General features: G+C 37.0%; 1 protein-coding gene across 1 annotated transcript in view; it reads right to left on the reverse strand.

The window, feature by feature from the left end:
• The window catches only part of LOC135226336 (uncharacterized), a 144,928-nt gene extending 129,057 nt beyond the window's left edge, over nt 1-15,871 (reverse strand). The window contains exon 1 of the mRNA XM_064265766.1: nt 15,757-15,871. Coding sequence (XP_064121836.1) covers nt 15,757-15,870 — 114 coding nt within the window. The 5' untranslated portion in view covers nt 15,871. The remainder of the gene's footprint in view (nt 1-15,756) is intronic.
• Between the last annotated feature and the right edge of the window lie 5,435 nt (nt 15,872-21,306).

The raw sequence follows: 21,306 nt of genomic DNA on the forward strand, positions 1-21,306 counted from the left end.
AATGTTTGTCATTTTTATTTATCTTTTTACATAGAAAAGAAATGTCTGAAATGAAAATTATTTAGGAATGAATATGTATTAGAAAACGAATGCGAAAATACAAAATTTGTTAACGTAAATTCAAATGATTTACGTAGTCAGAAGTAGATCAGTCGCGTCAAAGGAATTCTTGGAAACGGATGTTGGAAATCGTAAAAATCTCGGCTTCAGACACTTCTTAGGGAAGTTCCGAAGCTCTGGTGATTCATGTCATGCAGTCCGTTCCTCGGTGTATCGTTAGAGCCAGTCTCTGAGGCCGTAATGATAGAATGGAAATGTGTTCGTCTGAAAGGAAGCTGTATCTCCTCAGATTCATAACCCTCGAAGTTTTTCATTTTGGCAGAAGAGAAGCTTCTTGTAAAAGATCTCTTCGGTAGAATAAATATATGAATGTTCCAAGACACATTCGGTATTACCCGCGTCGAAATATATATACATGCGCGCTTTACAAATACGTACTATGTAAAGGTTCGTAACTCATTCCCCATTCAAATTTGGTTCAAAGTTTTGTCATATATATATTATATATATATATATATATATATATATATATATATATATATATATATATATATATATATATATATATATATATATATATATATCATGTTTCAAAGAATAATTGTGATACTTCATATTTTGTGTTCCCATATATATTTCTCAAACTCATGGCCTGTAGCTATTACATAGATAAGCTTGAAAGAATAAGTGAGATATCTTGTCGTTCAGGAAATTATTATTTATACACTTACGTGAAAGAATGAAATTTGAATTTTCCATCCATCTTGACTGTCATGGCAGATACAAATCGTAGGAGGGTAGTGATATCATGCCAAGTCATGCGGCGCACTGCAGGCATTACTTAAAGGTTTTTTTGCAGCGTTTCTTCAGGCCCTAGCTGCAACCCTTTCATTCCTTTTATTGTACCTCCGATCATATTCTCTTCTTTTTTATCCTACTTTTATCCAAAAACCTCATAAAAAAAAAACTGCAACTGCTTGAGGTTTTCCTCGTATTTACACCTTTCAGACCTTTTCACTGTCAATTTCCGTTTCAGCGCTGAATGACCTCATATTCCCAGCGCTTGGCCCTAGGCCTAAATTTTGTATTCTATTCAATACAAATGGCTTTCTGTAATCCCATTTTACAAGCTGCAGAGACGACTGGAGGCTACACAAGTGACGAGAATACATACTGATTACGTATCTAACAATATTCCGATTATCATTTTAATGGACGCCTAGTCTCTCCTTCTCTCTTCTCTCTCTCTCTCTCTCTCTCTCTCTCCTCTCTCTCTCTCTCTCTCAACTTCGATCAACTTGATAAGATCTGATAGGATATCTGAGGGTTTCAATTTTGCTTTAAATAAACTTCACGAAATTTACCAAAAATTATGTATATTGAATTTACCATATTTTTTCTTTACCAGTTAGAAGCCATAATAGTTTTTATTTTTAAATCCATAATGGCTTCCGTTTTGTGGCCATAACTAGAAAACCCTTCGCATGGATTTTTTGGGACTTAATGATGAAATTAAGATTGATCTCCTGTACGTATTCGCAAAGTCTCAGGTCATCAATCTACATCTGAATCTGACCTCTAATCGTACCGTACTAATATATGCTTGTTGTCCTTGCTCTCTCGAAGAGCTTTCTTTTGTTTGTCGGTTAATGATCTAAACTTTAGAAGGTAATGAGAAAATTGTCTAAAAAGTAGGAATGTTAATGTACTCATGTCATGTTTCATAGAAATGCTCAATTGTATGTTTGAATAAAAAAAGTCTGTGTTTGTTAGAAAACGTGCTATATTATTATTATTATTATTATTATTATTATTATTATTATTATTATTATTATTATTATTATTTATTATTATTATTCACAACCACGCCAACTTTATAAAATGTATTATTTCCTTACGTAATAAATCCAATGGAGTTCCTTTGAGTGAGCCGATCCATCGCCAAGAAAAATTTCCAAGTGAACAATAGATTTCATTCAGGTTCCAGAGGCTCTTTGGAGGCTGGAGGATTTTTTGTCAGTGGGTCGCTTGTAGACCAGACCTTCCTACCCTAAAGTGAACGAGGTGTGTTCCTGGAATTCTCTTCCGAATGTACAACTGTAAAGTTTGTCCTTTTCATAAAATTCTTTTCGAAGTTTCCTGTTCTCTGGCCGCGTTTATACTTCATTTGTCAGTGCACTCTTATCGAAAGTTTATGCGCACGATACGATTTGTTGCGACTGCGTTTGCTGGACTTCATTCTGCTTTCATGGAGTCTTCTGCACTTTTTCATGACGTCCGTCTGATATGGAAAACGTTGCTTCCCATTGTCCATCCATTTCGCCCATATGTTGATGCAACAAGTCATTACAACAAAAGAGTTCCTCGTTGGACAAGTGGTTTTCGCACTTGGCTAACAATCCGGTGGTCCGAAGTTCGGTTCTCGCCTCGGCGCCTACGCGCAATCAGAGGAATATATTTCTGTTGATATAAATTAATTTCTCGATATAATGTAGTACGGATCACACAATAACCTAGGTCCCGTTGCTAGATGACCAATTGGTTCCTAGCCACGTAAAAATATCTAATCCTTCGGCCAGCCCTAAGAGAGCTGTTAATCAGCTCAGTGGTTTACTAAAACTAAGATATACGTAACATTTATAAATTACAACAAAAGTGTTTTCGTTACATGATGGAAAGTCTCACATGCCTTATTATGGAAATGTTATCTTTTATTGATCACCAGCGAAATTCCTGCTGATTAGAGGCATCCATGGTGATTAACTTTTATATAAAGTCAATTAGGACATAAGTTGTTTTACTTTGAGGAAGAGAGCGATGTGTTAAACCTTCAAAGATGCATTTTATGAATACTAATCCTACCCTCGTTTTGGAAAATGTCAGCCTGGAACCAGGAGCCCATTGCAGATAGAAGGGGTGACCATAGGTCAACGTTTCTTTAAGCATTCTTTCGCGTTGCCTTTACGATTCATTTATTGTTCTCTTCTCTTCACTCGTCGTTTCTTCCCTTCGTCGGATTCTAAGGACAATCTCTCAGTTTTCTTCAAAGTTGTCTCTCGTTGATGCATTTCTCATTCTTTCATTATTTCCCAATTTCCCGTCATGATTTGATGGCATTGTCGCTGAATTAAGAGATGCCGTTAGTCTAACATTCCTTACACACACACACACACACACACACACACACACATATATATATATATATATATATATATATATATATATATATATATATATATATATATATATATATATATATATATATATACTATGAATAAATATATGTATATGTGTGTGTGTATAATGTTTCTAGCAATAGAGAGAGAGAGAGAGAGCAGGAGACACAAAGACAATATGACATACAAAAACATTTAAGGTAATAACTACATAATGCTAAGAGAGAGAGAGAGAGAGATGAGAGAGAGAGAGAGAGAGAGAGAGAGAGAGAGAATGTCTTTTGCCTTGCAAATGCAATGCACCAATAAACTCACTCAGTAAATCCTGGCCAGCATCTCATGGCAGCCACCAGAGAGCATGGTCGAGTCCCTCAATATTGCGTCCGTGATTAGATTTCACTCGACCGGTTGAAGTAAATCACTCAGCAATGAATTTCTTTTGCACTGAAGTTGGAATATATTTCATTCAGTTCATGCAGTGATGGAAGGTCTTGCAGATGATGCTCTCTCATATATTATAACAAACATTGTTTTCAAGCAGAGTTTAGGGACTGTTGAAATGCCTATGAAATATTCATGAATTTTACTGAAAATGTTTGCATTTCTGTATGACATTTATTTGGCAACTAAATTGATCAGAATGGCTGGATTTTTATGAAAGTGCTTTATTCGTCTCCCTGAGGATGCACTGCAACAAGAACTTCAGAACTTCAAGCGGAGATGCAATGCATTGCAACCCCAATGCTACTCTCTTTGCATTTCAATACAGTTTATCTGTTTATTAATTTATTAATGAGTGAGGTCTCTTCTTTCTGTATTTCCCTTTTCGTCCTCTAACTTCTTCCTTGAATTTCAAGTCAATGGTCCCTTTGGTGCGCTTGTTCCATGTGAATGTGGCTCATCTTCTGAATGATAATAAAATAATAATAATAATAATAATAATAATAATAATAATAATAATGTGGCGCCGTGGAGGAGTGGGTTAGGTCGTCAATAGACTTAAGTCAAGTTAACAACATTGGGGATGGTCAGTCGTTGGTATGGGTGACCGCTCTCCTCGGCGTTGATTCCTTGGGAAAGGATCTTTACCATAATTTCCTCAGTCTACTCAGCTGTAAATGAGTACCTATCCTGATGGGGTAGGGTCCAGCTATGGGTTAAATAGCAAAACTCAGCAATGATGGAAAGAAATGAAGGAATAAACGACAACGACGTAAATGGAACCTCTGGCAACAGAGGAGCCTCGTCCCGGCAACCAGGTATTCAACCCAATTGTAGGGGAAGACGGTCCAGGTACTTGGAGGTCGTCATCCAGCAACTGATCACACCACAACAACAGTAATCAACAGCCGAGATTGGAGCTACAGAGGCAAAAAGGAAGAAATGGACAAGAGAAGAAAATAAGGAAATATGGAGATGCTACATCAGAAGCAACCCGACGGAGAGAGGATATAGAAGAAGATGGTCAACATCTGGAATGAGAGGAATAACCCAACACCCCAAACAGAGCAGAGGCTGGCAGACCAAGTAAGGAACATAAAGAAAAAAGAACTGGCTCTCCCCAACAGAAAGAGAAGAACTGGAAAGGGAAATGTCACACGACAACGAATTACACGAAGACGAACTGAGAGACGATGCCACAGAAGACGACAGGGAGGATGAGGTATCAACAACGACACACGAAGAAACACCGACGAAAGTAACAGAGAGGACGGAATGGGTAGAAAAGATAGACAATGGATGGAGCCAGATACAGAGAGAACAAAGATCCCCTCCATGAAAGCCTATAACACCAAGAAATTAAGGGAGAAAACAAGTGAGGTCAACTGAATGATGGGCCTAATACACACCACCTGTATCACAGAAACAAATAACTTGACATATGCAGGAGCAAGATTAGTAGCAGAACTGATGGGGATTCGAACACCACACCACCGTCACAACCAACCCAACAGAAACCAAAACAGCAACCTCCTTGGAAAAGGCGCCTGGAAAAGCAAATCATGGTGATGAGATCTGACTTGAGTAAACTGAAAGAGATGCAGAAAAAAGGCTAAGAAGCAAGAAAACAAGGGAGGAACTCAACGAGAAAAACAAAGTACAAGAGAGGGGACTAAACAATACAATAGAAGATGTAAAACAGAGGCTTAAGGCCAAAGCACACAAGATCCAACGTACATTAACAGGAATAAGGATACCAACAAAACAAACTATCGGAACCAACCAGAAAAGACTATACAGCCAACTAAAGAGGGGAAGACAACCACCCAGAAATTCCTGAAGCCAAACCAAGTAAGAGACTCTGGAAAACATATGGAGCAATCCAGTATCACACAACAAACATGCAACATGGCTCCAGGAAGTAACGAAGAAGAAAAACAGGGAGAAAAATATAAACAAAGATTCACAGACAAAGATCACAGAATTCACGACCGACACAGTCAGACACCAACTAAAGAAAAACTAAAGAAAATTCCCAAACTGGAAAGCCCAGGTCCCGATGAAGTCCATGGATACTGGCTCAAAAACTTCAATGGCCCTACACCCACGAATAGCAGAACAACTCCAGCATTGTATCTCAAATCACCAAGCACCCAAATGGATGACCACAGGAAGAACATCCTTAGTACAAAAAGACAAGAGTAAGGGAAATATAGCCAGTAACTACAGGCCTATCACCTGCTTACCATAATGTGGAAGTTACTAACAGGTATCATCAGTGAAAGGCTATACAACTACCTAGAGGAGACAAACACCATCCCCCACCAACAGAAAGGCTGCAGAAGGAAGTGTAGGGGCACAAAAGACCAGCTCCTGATAGACAAAATGGTAATGAAGAAGAGTAGGAGAAGGAAAACCACCTAAGCATGGCATGGATAGACTATAGAAAGCCTTCGACATGATACCACACACATGGCTAATAGAATGGCCTGAAAATATATGGGGCAGAGGAAAATACCATCATCTTCCTCAAAAATACAATGCGCAACTGGAATACAATACTTACAAGCTCTGGAATAAGACTAGCAGAGGTTAATATCAGGAGAGGGATCTTCCAGGGCGACTCACTGTCCCCACTACTCTTCGTAGTAGCCATGATTCCCATGACAAAAGTACTACAGAAGATGGATGCCAGGGTACCAACTCAAGAAAAGAGGCAACAAAATCAACCATATGATGTTCATGGACGACATCAAACTGTATGGTAAGAGCATCAAGAAATAGATACCCTAATCCAGACTGTAAGGATTGTATCTGGGGACATCAGGATGGAGTTTGGAATAGAAAAACAAAATGCGCCTTAGTCAACAAAACAAAAAGGCAAAGTAACGAGAACTGAAGGGATAAAGCTACCAGATGGGAGCAACATCAAGCACATAGATGAGACAGGATACAAATACCTAGGGAAAATGGAAGGAGGAGATATAAAACACCAGAGATGAAGGACACGATCAGGAAAGAATATATGCAGAGACTCAAGGCAGATTACTCAAGTCAAAACTCAACGCCGAAATATGATAAAAGCCATAAACACCTGGGGCAGTGCAGTAATCAGATACAGCGCAGGAATAGTCGAATGGACGAAGGCAGAACTCCGCAGCATAGATCAGAAAACCAGGAAACAAATGACAATACACAAAGCACTACACCCCAAGAGCAAATACGGACAGACATATACATAACACGAAAGGAAGGAGGAGAGGACTACTAAGTATAGAGGACTGCGTCAACATCGAAAACAGAGCACTGGGGCAATATCTGAAAACCAGTGAAGACGAGTGGCTAAAGAGTGCATGGAAGAAGGACTAATAAAAGTAGACGAAGACCCAGAAATATACAGAGACAGAGAAAAGACAGAAAGAACAGAGGACTGCACAACAAACCAATGCACGGACAATACATGAGACAGACTAAAGAACTAGCCAGCAATGACAATGGCAATTGGCTACAGAGGGGAGAGCTAAAGAAGGAAACTGAAGGAATGATAACAGCGGCACAAGATCAGGCCCTAAGAACCAGATATGTTCAAAGTACGATAGACGGAAATAACATCTCTCCCATATGTAGGAAGTGCAATACGAAAAATGAAACCATAAACCACATAGCAAGTGAATGCCCGGCACTTGCACAGAACCAGTACAAAAAGAGGCATGATTCAGTGGCAAAAGACCCTCCACTGGAGCCTGTGCAAGAAACATCAGCTACCTTGCAGTAATAAGTGGTACGAGCACCAACCTGAAGGAGTGATAGAAAACGATCAGGCAAAGATCCTGTGGGACTATGGTATCAGAACGGATAGGGTGATACGTGCAAACAGACCAGACGTGACTTTGATTGACAAAGTCAGAAGAAAGTATCACTCATTGATGTCGCAATACCATGGGACACCAGAGTTGAAGAGAAGAGAGGGGAAAAAATGGATAAGTATCAAGATCTGAAAATAGAAATAAGAAGGAGTATGGGATATGCCAGTGGAAATCGTACCCATAATCTTAGGGAGCACTAGGCACGATCCCAAGATCCCTGAAAAGGAATCTAGAAAAACTAGAGGCTGAAGTAGCTCCAGGACTCATGCAGAAGAGTGTGATCCTAGAAACGGCACACATAGTAAGAAAGTGATGGACTCCTAAGGAGGCAGAGGATGCAACCCGGAACCCCACACTATAAATACCACCCAGTCGAATTGGAGGACTGTGATAGAGCAAAAAAAAAAAAAATAAAATAAAAAAAAAATAATAATAATAATAATAATAATAATCCAAGAAAATCCATAATCACACGAGTCAATAAAATGGGAAAGTAAATGCACAATAGAATTACTGTTTGATTTTATTACATATATAGCAAAAAGCTTTCGATGTCCTGCATGGTCCTCCTTGATGAAAGTTTTATGCTGAATATATTTTAAATAACAAAATCAAACAAGCATACTGCTACGGATTTACTTTCCCAATAACGACAGAAATAATAACACAAAATCCTCTGTGTTCAACTCCAGCAAATTAATGGAAGGCGCCCATTCATTGGACTCGGGAAGTAAATCTCTTATTCGTGAAAACAGGAAAGAGAGTTCTTGTCTGCTCTTAAGTCGCCAGATTTCCGGATCTCGTAAGTTTAGTTCTGCCGTAAAGGATAAGCCTTCTCTTGTTTACTAAAAGTCTATACATATTAGGAGAGAATGTTGAACGAGTTGTCTACTTTATTTGCGCGGAAGGAAGTACCGGTTTGAAATTGGATTTTCGAATGGAGACACTTAGAATCTCTGCCGATCTCTGAAAAATGTCTTGCAAATATTTTTCCCCAGAAGGAGAAAGTGCCATTACGTAGATTGCTGAAGTCTGGTGGAACTTAATACATCAGGGAAACTCGATGTCTCCTTATTGTGCAGCAGAGGGGAAAGGTTACAACTCAACTTGAACAGGATGTCAGAAGTTCCGAATAAAGAAACTTTGTTGATCACAGAGGGAAGGAGGCTCCCTTTCTGCCGACTTTCTGAAAGCTCGTCTCTGCAGTTGTTTTTTCGACCTTTTCCGCTCTTCTTCACTTTCTGAAAGAACAGGGAAAGGGAAATTAAAAGATGAAAAATTAAAATATGGACTGATCGAGAGAAATATGATTTTGACTTTTTCAACGGGAGTTGGGGTCTTTCCCAGGTAGTGATCCATAAAAGGTTTTAGGCGCCTCAGTGATCGGTATGGACTTGGCCTGCAACCTGGGTGGCCGCGAGTTCGATTCTTTGGCATTCCACTGAGAGGTTAGTAGATGTGTATTTCTGATGAATTAGAAGTTCACTCTCGACGTGGTTCGGAAGTCACGTAAAGTCGTTTGGTCCCGTTGTTGAATAACCACTGGTTTTCGCGTGCAACGTAAAAACACCATACAAACAAAACAAACCCAAAGGAGTTAATCCGATACGTATCACCTTTGCAACGTGTTTAGTACAAGCCCGTTTGGGAATGACTGTAAAACATAAACCAGAGACTGTAAAGAACATAAAGATGATGATGACCCCAAGAAATATTAATCCTGGATCACGACCCCCATCTGAGATAAGAAGAGGGTTTAATTCTTAGTTTAAACTACCATCCATCTTGGTAATTAAGACAAAAGTAAAGTATATACTTCGCATCTCCACTCCAGTGTTTCAATATTCCTTCGTGGATGTAACTTTGTTCATATATATATATATATATATATATATATATATATATATATAATATATATATATATATATATATATATATATATATATATATATATATATATATATATATATAGACAGATTGAAAAAATATATAGTAAGCGCTTTATGGTTAATTTAATGCAAAGTGGCATTTTCAGATTTACCGAAAGTAAAGTGTGACCTTACATATATAACTGTTTTTGCAGAACCATTGAAAGTACACCAACCTAATAAGGGAAGTCTCTTGGCCTTCGCAGATTTAAAATAATAAAGTTAATTCATTTGGATTTGAATGTCAACAATAACAGCACGACAAATAGTCTCAAATATCCTCAATCCGGAGCGGACAAATCAACGAAAAATTTGCATTTATTTTACCCATTGAATCTGCGCACTGCGTAAACATTTTGAATCTAATGGTTATACATTCCCGGCGAGGGCCGTTTTAAAGGTTTCATTTGCGTTTTTGTACGAAACTCTTGTTTCCGCGACAAAATATATTCAAGCTGTGAATTAACAAAAGAAAAATTGGAAATTTTTACTGGGACTACAAGTACACACATAAATAAAAAATTATTGCATAATGACTACTATTTGTAGCATGAATAGAGATGGGTAATTATGTGTACGATAACTATACAAGTTAGTCTCTCTCTCTCTCTCTCTCTCTCTCTCTCTCTCTCTCTCTCTCTCTCTAGTATATATGTATATATATATATATATATATATATATATATATATATACTATATATATATATATATATATATATATATATATATATATATATATATATATATATATATATATATATATATATATATATATATGTGTGTGGGTGTGTGTGTGTGTGTGTGTGTGTGTGTGTGTCACCACACAGTATGGAGAGACTCGACGTCGATAATCGTTAACCAAATACATTCATACATATTTCCATGATATGAGTATTATTTATATTTTCGTATGCGCAATCTTTGCTTGGCTTTAAAACAGAAAGAAAATTGTCACATCATAAAAAAGTGGGGAAACAGATCACTTCCTTGACAGACCATTGACAGGCTACATCCGGCCAATACTCAGCAGGCAAAGTGAAGTTGGCTGTCAAAGAGTGTTCGACTTCATTCCCTTTGATCGCTTACTTCTGGCACTCGAAGATCTTTCTTTCATTCGTTAAACAGTATTTACTCGAGGTCGATTAAAGTCCCCTCTTTGAGCGAAGGATTCTTCGTTTATTTCTCCTTCGGTAATCAACTTCCAAAACTCCTTCAACGCCTCGGAAGATCGTTTCGTTGGTTCTTTTCCTCCGGCCGTTTATTATTTATTATTATTTGTTTAAGCAGCCATTTCCGACTAAGTCCAATCGGCTGCCCTCCGGCCCGTTTGTGAACGAATCGCGTGAGTGGCACGAGCCGATGGAACTTTTAATGAATCGTCCTAAAGTGTCTCGCTTAATCAAAGGAGAGACAACAACTCGGAATATCTCGAGTGTTTCTTCAGCGCTTAATCAAAGGAGAGACAACACTCGGAATATCTCGAGTGTTTCTTCACGCCGTGTCTCGTAAGCGTTAATCAGATTCCCTGCTGAATTTTTTATTTATCAATTATTTATTTATTAGTAAGTCTTTATTTTTGTAATTGCTGTTATGCTCACTTTTGAAGTTCTTCACTATTTTCTTTTCTTTAATGTATCTGACGTATAGATTGCAACATACAAGTGGTGTGTTAGTTTATATATATATATATATATATATATATATATATATATATATATATATATATATATATATATATATATATATATATATATATATAATGTGTGTGTCGAGAAGTTAGTGGGCATTATGTTCATTATTATCACATACGTATCTGGTAAAGTGTGACAAGTGAATATATATATATATATATATATATATATATATATATAGAGAGAGAGAGAGAGAGAGAGAGAGAGAGAGAGCAGTTCCTCTGAAAGCAGAGTGGATGGGCCTCTCCCTGATTCCTGTACAAAGCAACTGATTTAATGTTGTGTTTCGTCTCGAAGAAGGAACATGTATATGACCGGTACCTCTCTCTCTCTCTCTCTCTCTCTCTTCTCGCTCTCTCTCTCTCTCTCTCTCTCTCTCTCTCTCTCTCTCTCTCATCCAACAAATAAGTATGATTCCCGCAGCAAAAAAACATCAAATAATGAATTTGAAAATAGCTGGGATATTTACTAGTGTAAGGACGGCATTTCGTCAATGTCCGTCCTCCTCTGTACATATCTAGTACTTTTTATACCATGTACTAAAATGGAGTTGTGGAAGATATTTTCGTACATTTTACCGTAAAATATGAGAATATTGATCGTGGGACGTGATGATTTTTTTTTTTTACATATTCATTTATTTTGGTTGTGATTTGAACCGGCCTGGTTTTGTTTTTGTTTTGGTCGAAGTTGAGATCAAGAAAAGTCATTCCGTATTTTGACCTCACCATAGTCACAGACAATGAAACTCTCTTAACCCGGATTAAGGTGTGCTTCACCTGATCGTCCTTTTTAGTAACAGAAGTGAAGGACTATTCATATCTTACAGCTCAGCAGTACCTCTAATTTCTTGAAAGAGAAGAGAACGTGGTGGATAAAACATTTGCCAAATAGTCACTCTTCATTCCCTTATTTCCTTCGTTTTCTCCTATGGTAATCTTCTAAGCTACGTCGCGAAGATGCACAGTAATGCAGCGACGGATAGCTGTGTACTGTCTATCAATCCTGGGACCTGTTGAACTACTTGTAGACTTAGTGTGGAAAATTTACTTCGGCAATCAGCAATCGACGAACTTCAGAACCCCAGCCATGATTTTCGGTTATCTAGGCGTTTTGGTTCTTTGACGTGATTGCTATGGCATCTCGGCCGTCCTTTCACAGAGAGGTATGACGAATACACGTCATTTTTCTTGTTTAATTTTTTTTATTTATCTATTTGTTTGTTTTTCTTTTTAAGTTCCACAACACCCTACCGAATATGTCAACATATGTGCTATCTAGCTATTCGTCCGTGTCAGCAGCAAATGGCCGAGCTATAACTCCAGATTAACAAAATTAGTTTATGTACTGTATGTAAATGTCAATCTCCCTTGTGCCGTGCGAAGCCATCTTGTAATTAGTCTAGTTTTGCTTGTATCAGTTGTCTTCTATTTAAAGGCCGATCCATGTGCTATTTCCTGAAATATTGTGATGTGAACTATTCTCTGTTTGATTAGTTTGTTACTATTTTGCCTTGTTGCTCTCATTAATATTGCAGTTATGGAGACACCATCAGCCTCAAGCCACAGAACTGAAATGAAGGTAGAGCGGTAGAAGTTTCAGAAAAGGATTATTTTGAATTTATGTTAAACCCGTTATAGTAACAACATTGACAGAAAATACTTAGATAGTAATTTGCTTTATATTAAATATGAATATTGGTGGTACCTATTCCAGCGAATAATTATAACTAAATTCTCGCTGGAAGCAACATTTTTCCATTTATGTTCCAAAGATGTTTAGAGAAACTTAACTTGTATGAAGCACTGAATAATACACTTCAATAATCCGATTATACAAGAGGCACAACCCGATATTGTGCTTAATTTTTTTACTATAATTATTATCATAAGTTTCGCCCAGATTCACCTAGCCGTTTGGCAGCATGAGTACTCTTCTTGCTAGTCAATATCGAAAAACAGAATGTCCGGTAACCACAAATACTAGACAATGATGTTTCTCTTTAAGTACCAGAATACTTTATGCCATGTACGACATTCCAAACTATTTGCTGTTTCTTTATAGTATGTGAGATCTCTTCTTTCTGTATTTCCCATTACCTTCTCTTACCACTTCCCAATGAACGTCATAGTCTTTGAATGCTTGAATTTCAAGTCAGTGGCCCTCTTTGGTGCGCTTGTATATCATATGAATAAGGTTCATCTCAATAATAATGATAATAATAATAACTGAATAAATTCTATCTTATAAAGAATTTTCTCTATTTTTCTAATAATTTTTTTCTTTCATAACCTGCGAGATTGTCTATAACTGGTCTATATTAATGGTGTTATTAAAACCACCCAGTCGAATAGGATGACCGTGATATACAATAACACTAATAATAATAATAATAATGATTCAAAATTCGCATAGTAGAATGGGTCTTGAATAATAATAATAATAATAATAATAATAATAATAATAATATAATAATAATAATAATAATAATAATAATAATAATAATATAATAATACTTTCAAGCCAAGTTTCTCATGTGACGAAACCAAGTTTACCTCATTTGACTAAATTTAAATATCGGAATGAGGGCTCCCAGCAGTGGATTTGAGAAGTTAAGACCTTACACGGGCATCAGTGATGTAATGAGGATGACATTATTAATGTTTCTCTTATTCTTCATCATTGTTTATTTTCCTTCTACCTTCACCTGAAGAGTTTTCTCTTTCTGAAGCATTTTAGGCCAGTTCTGGATTTTTATTTAGATAGTTACATAAAATTATATATAGTACTATATCATCTTTCTTTTACCGACTTCTGGACTATTGCTAAAAGGCAGAAATAATTTTTCAACCTGATTAAACGTCAACTAAGTGTAGGTGGATTTTCCCCCTCAAAAAAAAAACTCAGTTTAATATAAAAATAACTTTTCATTTAGAAACCATTTTTTTAAATAAGACATCTATGATATGCCACAGCGTTAACAACTATAACTTAGTGTATACTAACATTGCTGAACATAAAAACATCGGATATACATTTGAATGTTTAAATATTTATTTTTAATATTTAAAAGCACACATTTTACCGAGAGTTGTGGTCAAATAATAGCAGTAACAATAATATAAATAATGTAAGATAACGATATACAAAAGCAATAATGTAAATGAATAATGGCAAACTGCCAGCACCTTGCCCGTAAGTATTAAAAGTGATCTTGTAGAATCCATCGCTTAACTATCACCAGGAAATAATGTGAAAGATATAAAAAACAGAACACGTTGTTCTTTGAGATCCCTGACGAATGACATTTAAATATTTTAACAAAGAAACAAGGAAAAACAGTGCCAAAGTAAAGAACCATTTCAGGCACTGACCCAAAATATGTTTTAATTATCGCAAAGTTGCGAGTAGCCTCGAAATAAGAGTTCAGTTCACTGGTCGTTCTTCTTATTACATCGGCCTAGTTTGAGGTGACAAGAATAATATTTCCACAACTTGTAGTCCTTCCCACATCTGAGGCACATAATACGTTTATTGGCAATTTTCCTTGTGTCTATATTTACCCTGCTGCTCGTATTCGGAGTAACACCGTGCTCCAGCCGTAAGTGTCTGTTCATATTGGAAGTACTGCAAAACGTCCTGTGGCAGTAGGTGCATGTTCTCCCAAAGCTAACCTTTCCATTTTCTGTACTTTCGCTGATTTACTTTCGCTGACTGGCAAAGGACAGACTTCTTGTCCTGGGAGATACTTGACGAATGCACACTCGCTTCTGTCAGCGGCTAAGCAACGATGCCCGCCTCTCATGGAAGCACTATCACAGGAGTTTCATCTGTCATTAAGGTAGCGGCCTCGATCTCCCCCGGCTTCGGTTGCTGGTCCTGAACCGCTTGGAGTTGGAGACTCTGATTCGGGCGGCCCCTGGACACTTGAGCAGGATACCCGTATGTGCTCCATCACTCTTGAGAGAAATCTGGAGAAAGAAAATCATGAATTTCATGATTGTCAATCATGCTATATAGTTTACTATTTCAGTACATTTCTGAAAGCTGTGTAGACTAATAAAAGAACATAATCATTTGTTTGTAGCAATAAGGCGAACCCTGTCAAAATTTCGTCGTCGATAGTCTAGTATTATACCATCGGCCAACTAGTTAAACATATCATAAAATTTGGAGAATCGTTTAGCCACTTCACTTCAAATAAAGTCAAATTATTTTGGCTAAGAAAGGAGCAAATGGCTCCACTAATTGCTACACCATCTGGTATGTGTGTGTGTGTGTGTGTGGTATGTGTGTGTGTGCGGTCGAAGAAGGGGCCACATTCAAAAACTCACAATTTTATAGAGCCACATACACATTCAACAAATAATTAATATTTATAATAGACAAAATAAAAGTCTTTTAAAGAAATATGCAATTAATTTTTTATTAATTATAGAAGATTCACATGAAATGCATCTTTATTTGAAATACAAATTAATTCAGAAAACGATTTTATTTAATAGTAACTTCAAACAACACACATTTGAAAGACAAAATAACCTTTCTTTTTCATATCTACTAAAAGTCTGGGGTTGTTTTAGTTTCAACTGACCTTATGCCAGCACGGGCTCTTGCTCATAGAGCAGCCCGTAAAAGTCTGCGGGCCGCATGACTTCCTTTGGAGAGCCGCATCGTAGTTTGTCCACACCTGGTTTAACACATCCATATCGTTTCTCTAGTGCAAATTTGAGTAAACTCTCGTTCGTATGAAAAGGATAATATAGCTTACATTTATGGCATCCCTGATAATGTTTATTTTTCTTCAGCTTTTCCTTCCTTCTAAACATTCTAAACCTCTAAAACGACGGCTGTACAGATCGTGGTATCTCGAACGTAACAACTACGGTGCAAGTCACGGTCCCTGGCCTAGACCTAGTTACACTTCACTGGTTTTCGTGGTTGTTGTCACTTTGCGTAATTATCACTATTGATAAAACCCATTGACAACAAAATTGTAAAATGTTCTATTCATCTTGATCTATTAGAGGCTGAAATCCACATACCAACAAAAACCTGGTTCGTTTGTCCCATCATACATAGGCCTAGCATCGAACCACATTCTAAATCGGCTGCCTAGTTTTCATTAGTCTCATGTTATTGCCTCCGTCATTTATTTTACTTATCAATAAATTTTCCGCCAAGTTAAGTGTTCTTAAAGTAATGTTCTGTCTTTTCGTAACCGTTCATAACCCTCCAGGTTAGTCGTAGTTTCATTTCATGTCATTTGAATCAGTTACTCGACTGTGTAAATGATCACTACAGTTCGACAATATGCATCGGGAAAGTTCTTTTGATAGGGCAGCTTTGTTTTTTTTTTTTTTTTTTTTTTTTTTTTTTTTTTTACATTTTGCTATATGTCTAATGCAATATGTAAAAAATTTTTGCTATATAGTCTAATGCAATATGTAAAAATTTAATAGATAAGGAAAGTTATCTCCCTTGATTGGTAGCATTGCAAAACTCATGCATACCTAATGAAAAGCTGTCGCCGAACTGAAGTGTTTCCCTCGTGGATGCGTAACATTCTATCATTTGGCATATTAAGTAAATCCATACTTATGGGGTGATTTTGAAAATTACCATGCATTAAACTTTACCAAACCAAGGAAAATTTCAATGTAGCTATGTGCAATTGGTATCAGCAACATTGCGATTGCTTAATAGGCCTAGGAGACTGGCTTGTCCCCTGAAAACTTTGTCCAATAGTCTTAGCCTTAGTAAACAAACCCAATTTTTAAATATTTACATTACCTTTATTTGACTGTATGAAAGACTGCATATTCAGGCGACTCTTATTTACCTAAATTCTTCGTATTCTCGAGCGAGTGAAACTTACGACAAAAGAGAGATGCCTCAAACCGTCTAATCCGAACGTCTCTCCGCAACTGATGCCTCTTCACTTTCTTGAGTTGAGATAAGGAAGGGAATTAGGATCTTGGGAGCGAAGTCATTCAAGCTGGAGCCTGGAGGTCCCATTGAATGTTTGAAGATGTATTTTACTGCAGTTATTAGCCAGTCATGTGCAATGGATGCTGGTTTAATTTTAAAATATCTTATAGTGACGGTTGAAAACCAATCATAGCAGTTTCTTAGGAGGAATTCCGACGATTGTCAGTCAGGAATTTAAATCCCCATTGAGGGGGTTAATAGATCAAGATCCTCCTTCATGTCTGCTGTTTGCCTGTTCCTCAACGGTAATTATTGTGTTTGATGATACAAATGTTGTTCATTGAACGACATGAAAAGATTAAACGGGAGTTGACCCAAACCCATTTTAGGTCTAATATAAAAGATGACAGCATTTACTTAGACTAAGTTTAATATCCCTATCACAAGTAAGTAGCAACCTTTTTTCCTCTCTCAAGGTACAAAAAGGCCATTATAGACCGAACCTCGGTGAAAGCCTCCAAAACACGTCCAGTTCATCGTTATTATCTTCTTTTTCAAGAGTTCGACCAAGAAAATCAGATAGCAACTTCTTAGTATTAGCAGTGAACTGTGAAAACTGAGATCAATCAGCAAGTTCAGTGAATTGAAGTCACGTGCTCTACTGGTGACAAATTTTCCTTCAACTTTTCAAATGACTCAATATTCTGTAGTTATTAAAAATTGTCAAAGTAAATGCATTTTTATTGTTGTGAATTAACACCATGCTTAGGCCTATATAATATTCTTGTTAGCATTGATTAAGAACTTCCAGTTTCTGGCGAAGAAATTGAAAGATAATTGTTTTCTTCTAAGCAACTAATCCAAGTAAAAGACCAGCAGCGGCCTTTCGCTGTAATGGTTCAAGTGAGGCTCCGGAAACATGATTGATCCATGGTACAGTATCGCCTTATGACATCATTGTTTTCAATTCTTGATTGCTCTCTCTCTCTCTCTCTCTCTCTCTCTCTCTCTCTCTCTCTCTCTCTCTCTCTCTCAACATACCAATTTTGTTTCTGTATCTCAGTTGTCTGTAGGTTTTTTTTATAACACTAATGATTTTATATTGTAATATAACACAAACTAACCCTCTCCCAGTAGCGTCATACACAGTAATGGCCGACGGCTTACTCCAATGGCATATTCAGAAAAGGGCAGTTATTCCCAATCCTTTCAACCGCGATTCATACCGCTGAGATCTTTCCTCTTGCAAAGAAAACAGAGCTATTCTGCCATTACCTGCGTCCCGACATCCCGGTTTTTTTGCAACCGCCAGTTGCACGGGAGGAGGCCATCTGCGTAAGAGAACAATAAACAAAGCTTTTTGAATGCAATAACGGGAAGATAGTGGGACCGAGAAAAATCGTTTTATGATCCCCGGATATTTTTGCTTTCATGCTCGCGGATCTCCCTCACTATACTTGTCTGTGCTGCCGTTTACGAAATACACCGAAAAAAAATTATTTTTCCTTTAGTAGAAAAAGTAGCGTCTTTCATTTCAAAGCAGAGTAAAACTTCAGCAAAATATCGAAGGAAAAAAACTCATAATAGTGATCTGTCATAGGAACTCTGGTCTATGGCATATATAGATCACAACATACAAAAGGAGGTTTTTAAAAAGTGGTTCCTCATTAAAATATGTTGATTCCATTGACTTGCCTTTGTCGTGGACCTTTTAATCTGCATCGTGGTTTTTATTTGCGAGTCCACAGGCCTGAGGAAGCATAGAAAGGTTAATAATGTAATAACAATGTTGCACTTGAAAAAATAGACTAATAAAATAAATTACAAAGCGCATCGGGCTAAAATGAGCAATCATTGATTAACTCCTACCTCTTAAAATCAATTAAGATAATCTTCAGTATTCTGCGAGTATGATTATTCCAATGTAACAGAGCTCAGTGTAATTTAATTCTGGAAGATGAGTTTTTGAATTGTCATGTATACTGATTTCATTTTTCCTCTGCGAATGAAAATGCACTATCCAGGAGTAAGTCGTCTCGAACCATTGTTGTCATGTCGTGGAAACGCTCAGTGGCTCACGTTTATAGTTTCCTATGGCCTTAGGGATGTTTGTAGTAGGCCGTTTCTGGGGTAAAAAAGTGGGAAGCGGGGAATTGGTATTTGAAAGACATTTATAGAACAGCAAGGGATCCGCTTTAATGAGAAGGGGAGGAAGGAGGACAAGGAGCAGAAAGGGAACATTTTCCTAATTACAGAACGCCTTCTCTAATTAGTGGTGGCAAAGGAAGTGTAATGTTTATTATTTTTAGACCTGAAGGCAGTGCTCGTATGAAGGTCCTTTGCTGACTGAATTTTGCAAGAAATTGAAAAGTTATGTGTTAATGACAAGTTGAAAGAAAAAAATCAATAAACATGAAAATATAAACAGCAACTTGATTTTTATTTTCGAATGATCCGTAACGCTATTTTTGGCATTTTTACCATATGCTTAGCATGGTTTTGCAAGTTCCATGAAAAGTCATTTTTTGAAACTGGAAAATTATACAAACTGTGGACGAATCACGTCACACATTCTTTATTACTAACACGCTGAATTCAGTTGCTATTTAGATCAATTTTCAAATTAATAAGCCACAAGCAAAAACATTATTTTGTGAACACGTCCCAATTGCAAGTCCTGAAGGTCGGTGAGGCTGGAACAGGGATCCTTATTGCTCTAAGCTGAGAACTTCATCGCCAGAAGCAAAAACAATTATTTGCTAACTGGTTTCCCTACAAACCAAAGACAAACTTTACCCAAAAGTTTAGGTGATATAATTTTCTCTGTTATTTTAATTTGAGTAGAAACACTCGCGAGAGAGTTGGCAAACGTATATGGCTGCCCCGTTGCTGAATAACCACTGGTTCCATGCAACGTAAAAGCACCATACAAACAAACAAACAAACAAACGTATGGCTGCACAGCCTCACTGGGGGAAAGAGCGCCAAAGGCGCCAAGAGATTCGTACACCCACTTAAGTGTCGTATTGGGGATAACATTCTGAAACTCCCTACTGACCATTTCAAGCCCTGCGATGCATAGGTTTTCTTAAATATCTTTTAAAATATCAACTGTATCTCCCTGAAAATTTGGCACAACATGTGTTACACCTTCCGCTAATATATGGCAATATAATTAAGTACCCTGAATTAATAACTAAGGCACTTTACTTAGAAAATTTTCAATTTCCTCATTATTAGTTGTAAATATACGAACACCTGTCGTTGGCTTAGCCAAAGAGCTAGGAAAGAAGCTCCGCCCACTCCTCTCTTTCTTACTCTGTCTGATACGTTATTGAATGGAAAAAAAAAAAAAAGAATATTGTACTAACTTATGTTTTTTTTTACGTTTTAAAATGTACACGAACTACCATTTATTACTGATGACTTTCATAAAGCCATTTGTATGTTTTTATTTATCATGTACCTTTCTTATCTATTTCCATGAGAATGGTGTGGTAGTGGCAACTTTAGATTATTATTGGAGATATAAATATGGAAGGAAAAAACATATCATAGTTTATTTAAAAGTAAGATCACTATATACATTATTTTATTATATACATCCAATAAAGTATGTACAATATATACAGAAATTTTACAGATTTTGAAGTAAATTTTTGCAGTAACCATGAAAACAGCATAGACAAAAAAAAAAAAAAAAAAAAAAAAAAAAAAAAAAACTGGTGGATATATATACTAAAAAATTATTAATTACAGGACTATATTTACACATGTATTGGAGGTATTTTCAGCTCGCTCCCCATCACTGTCTATAAACAGATCGTCCTCGTCATTACTGGCGACGTTGACAACGATTGGATCTATGCAATCCCGGATGTTGTCAGTAAGTCAGTATTCGTTCTCGAAAGCTTGACTTCGTTGGACAGCTCCTTCCCACACCTGTTTAGTGACAGCAAGCCTCGCTTCCTCCAATCTGGCCTTTAGGTCTGCCCTGGTGAAATGCCGTAACGATGAACGTACATATAGCTTCATATGCGCCCATACCTGCTCGATGGCATTGAGTTCAGGATGGGCAGGTGGAAGCCGGACGACAATATAAACACACCTGAACAGCTTGTAACTACTGACCCCTCTAATTGTTTTCAGCGGGTATGATTTTCCAGTATAATATACTCTAATAAACCAAGAGGTCATAATAATCTCCCAAAAA

The sequence above is a fragment of the Macrobrachium nipponense genome, chromosome 14 (genome assembly GCF_015104395.2).
Source record: "Macrobrachium nipponense isolate FS-2020 chromosome 14, ASM1510439v2, whole genome shotgun sequence".
NCBI lineage: Eukaryota > Metazoa > Arthropoda > Malacostraca > Decapoda > Palaemonidae > Macrobrachium > Macrobrachium nipponense.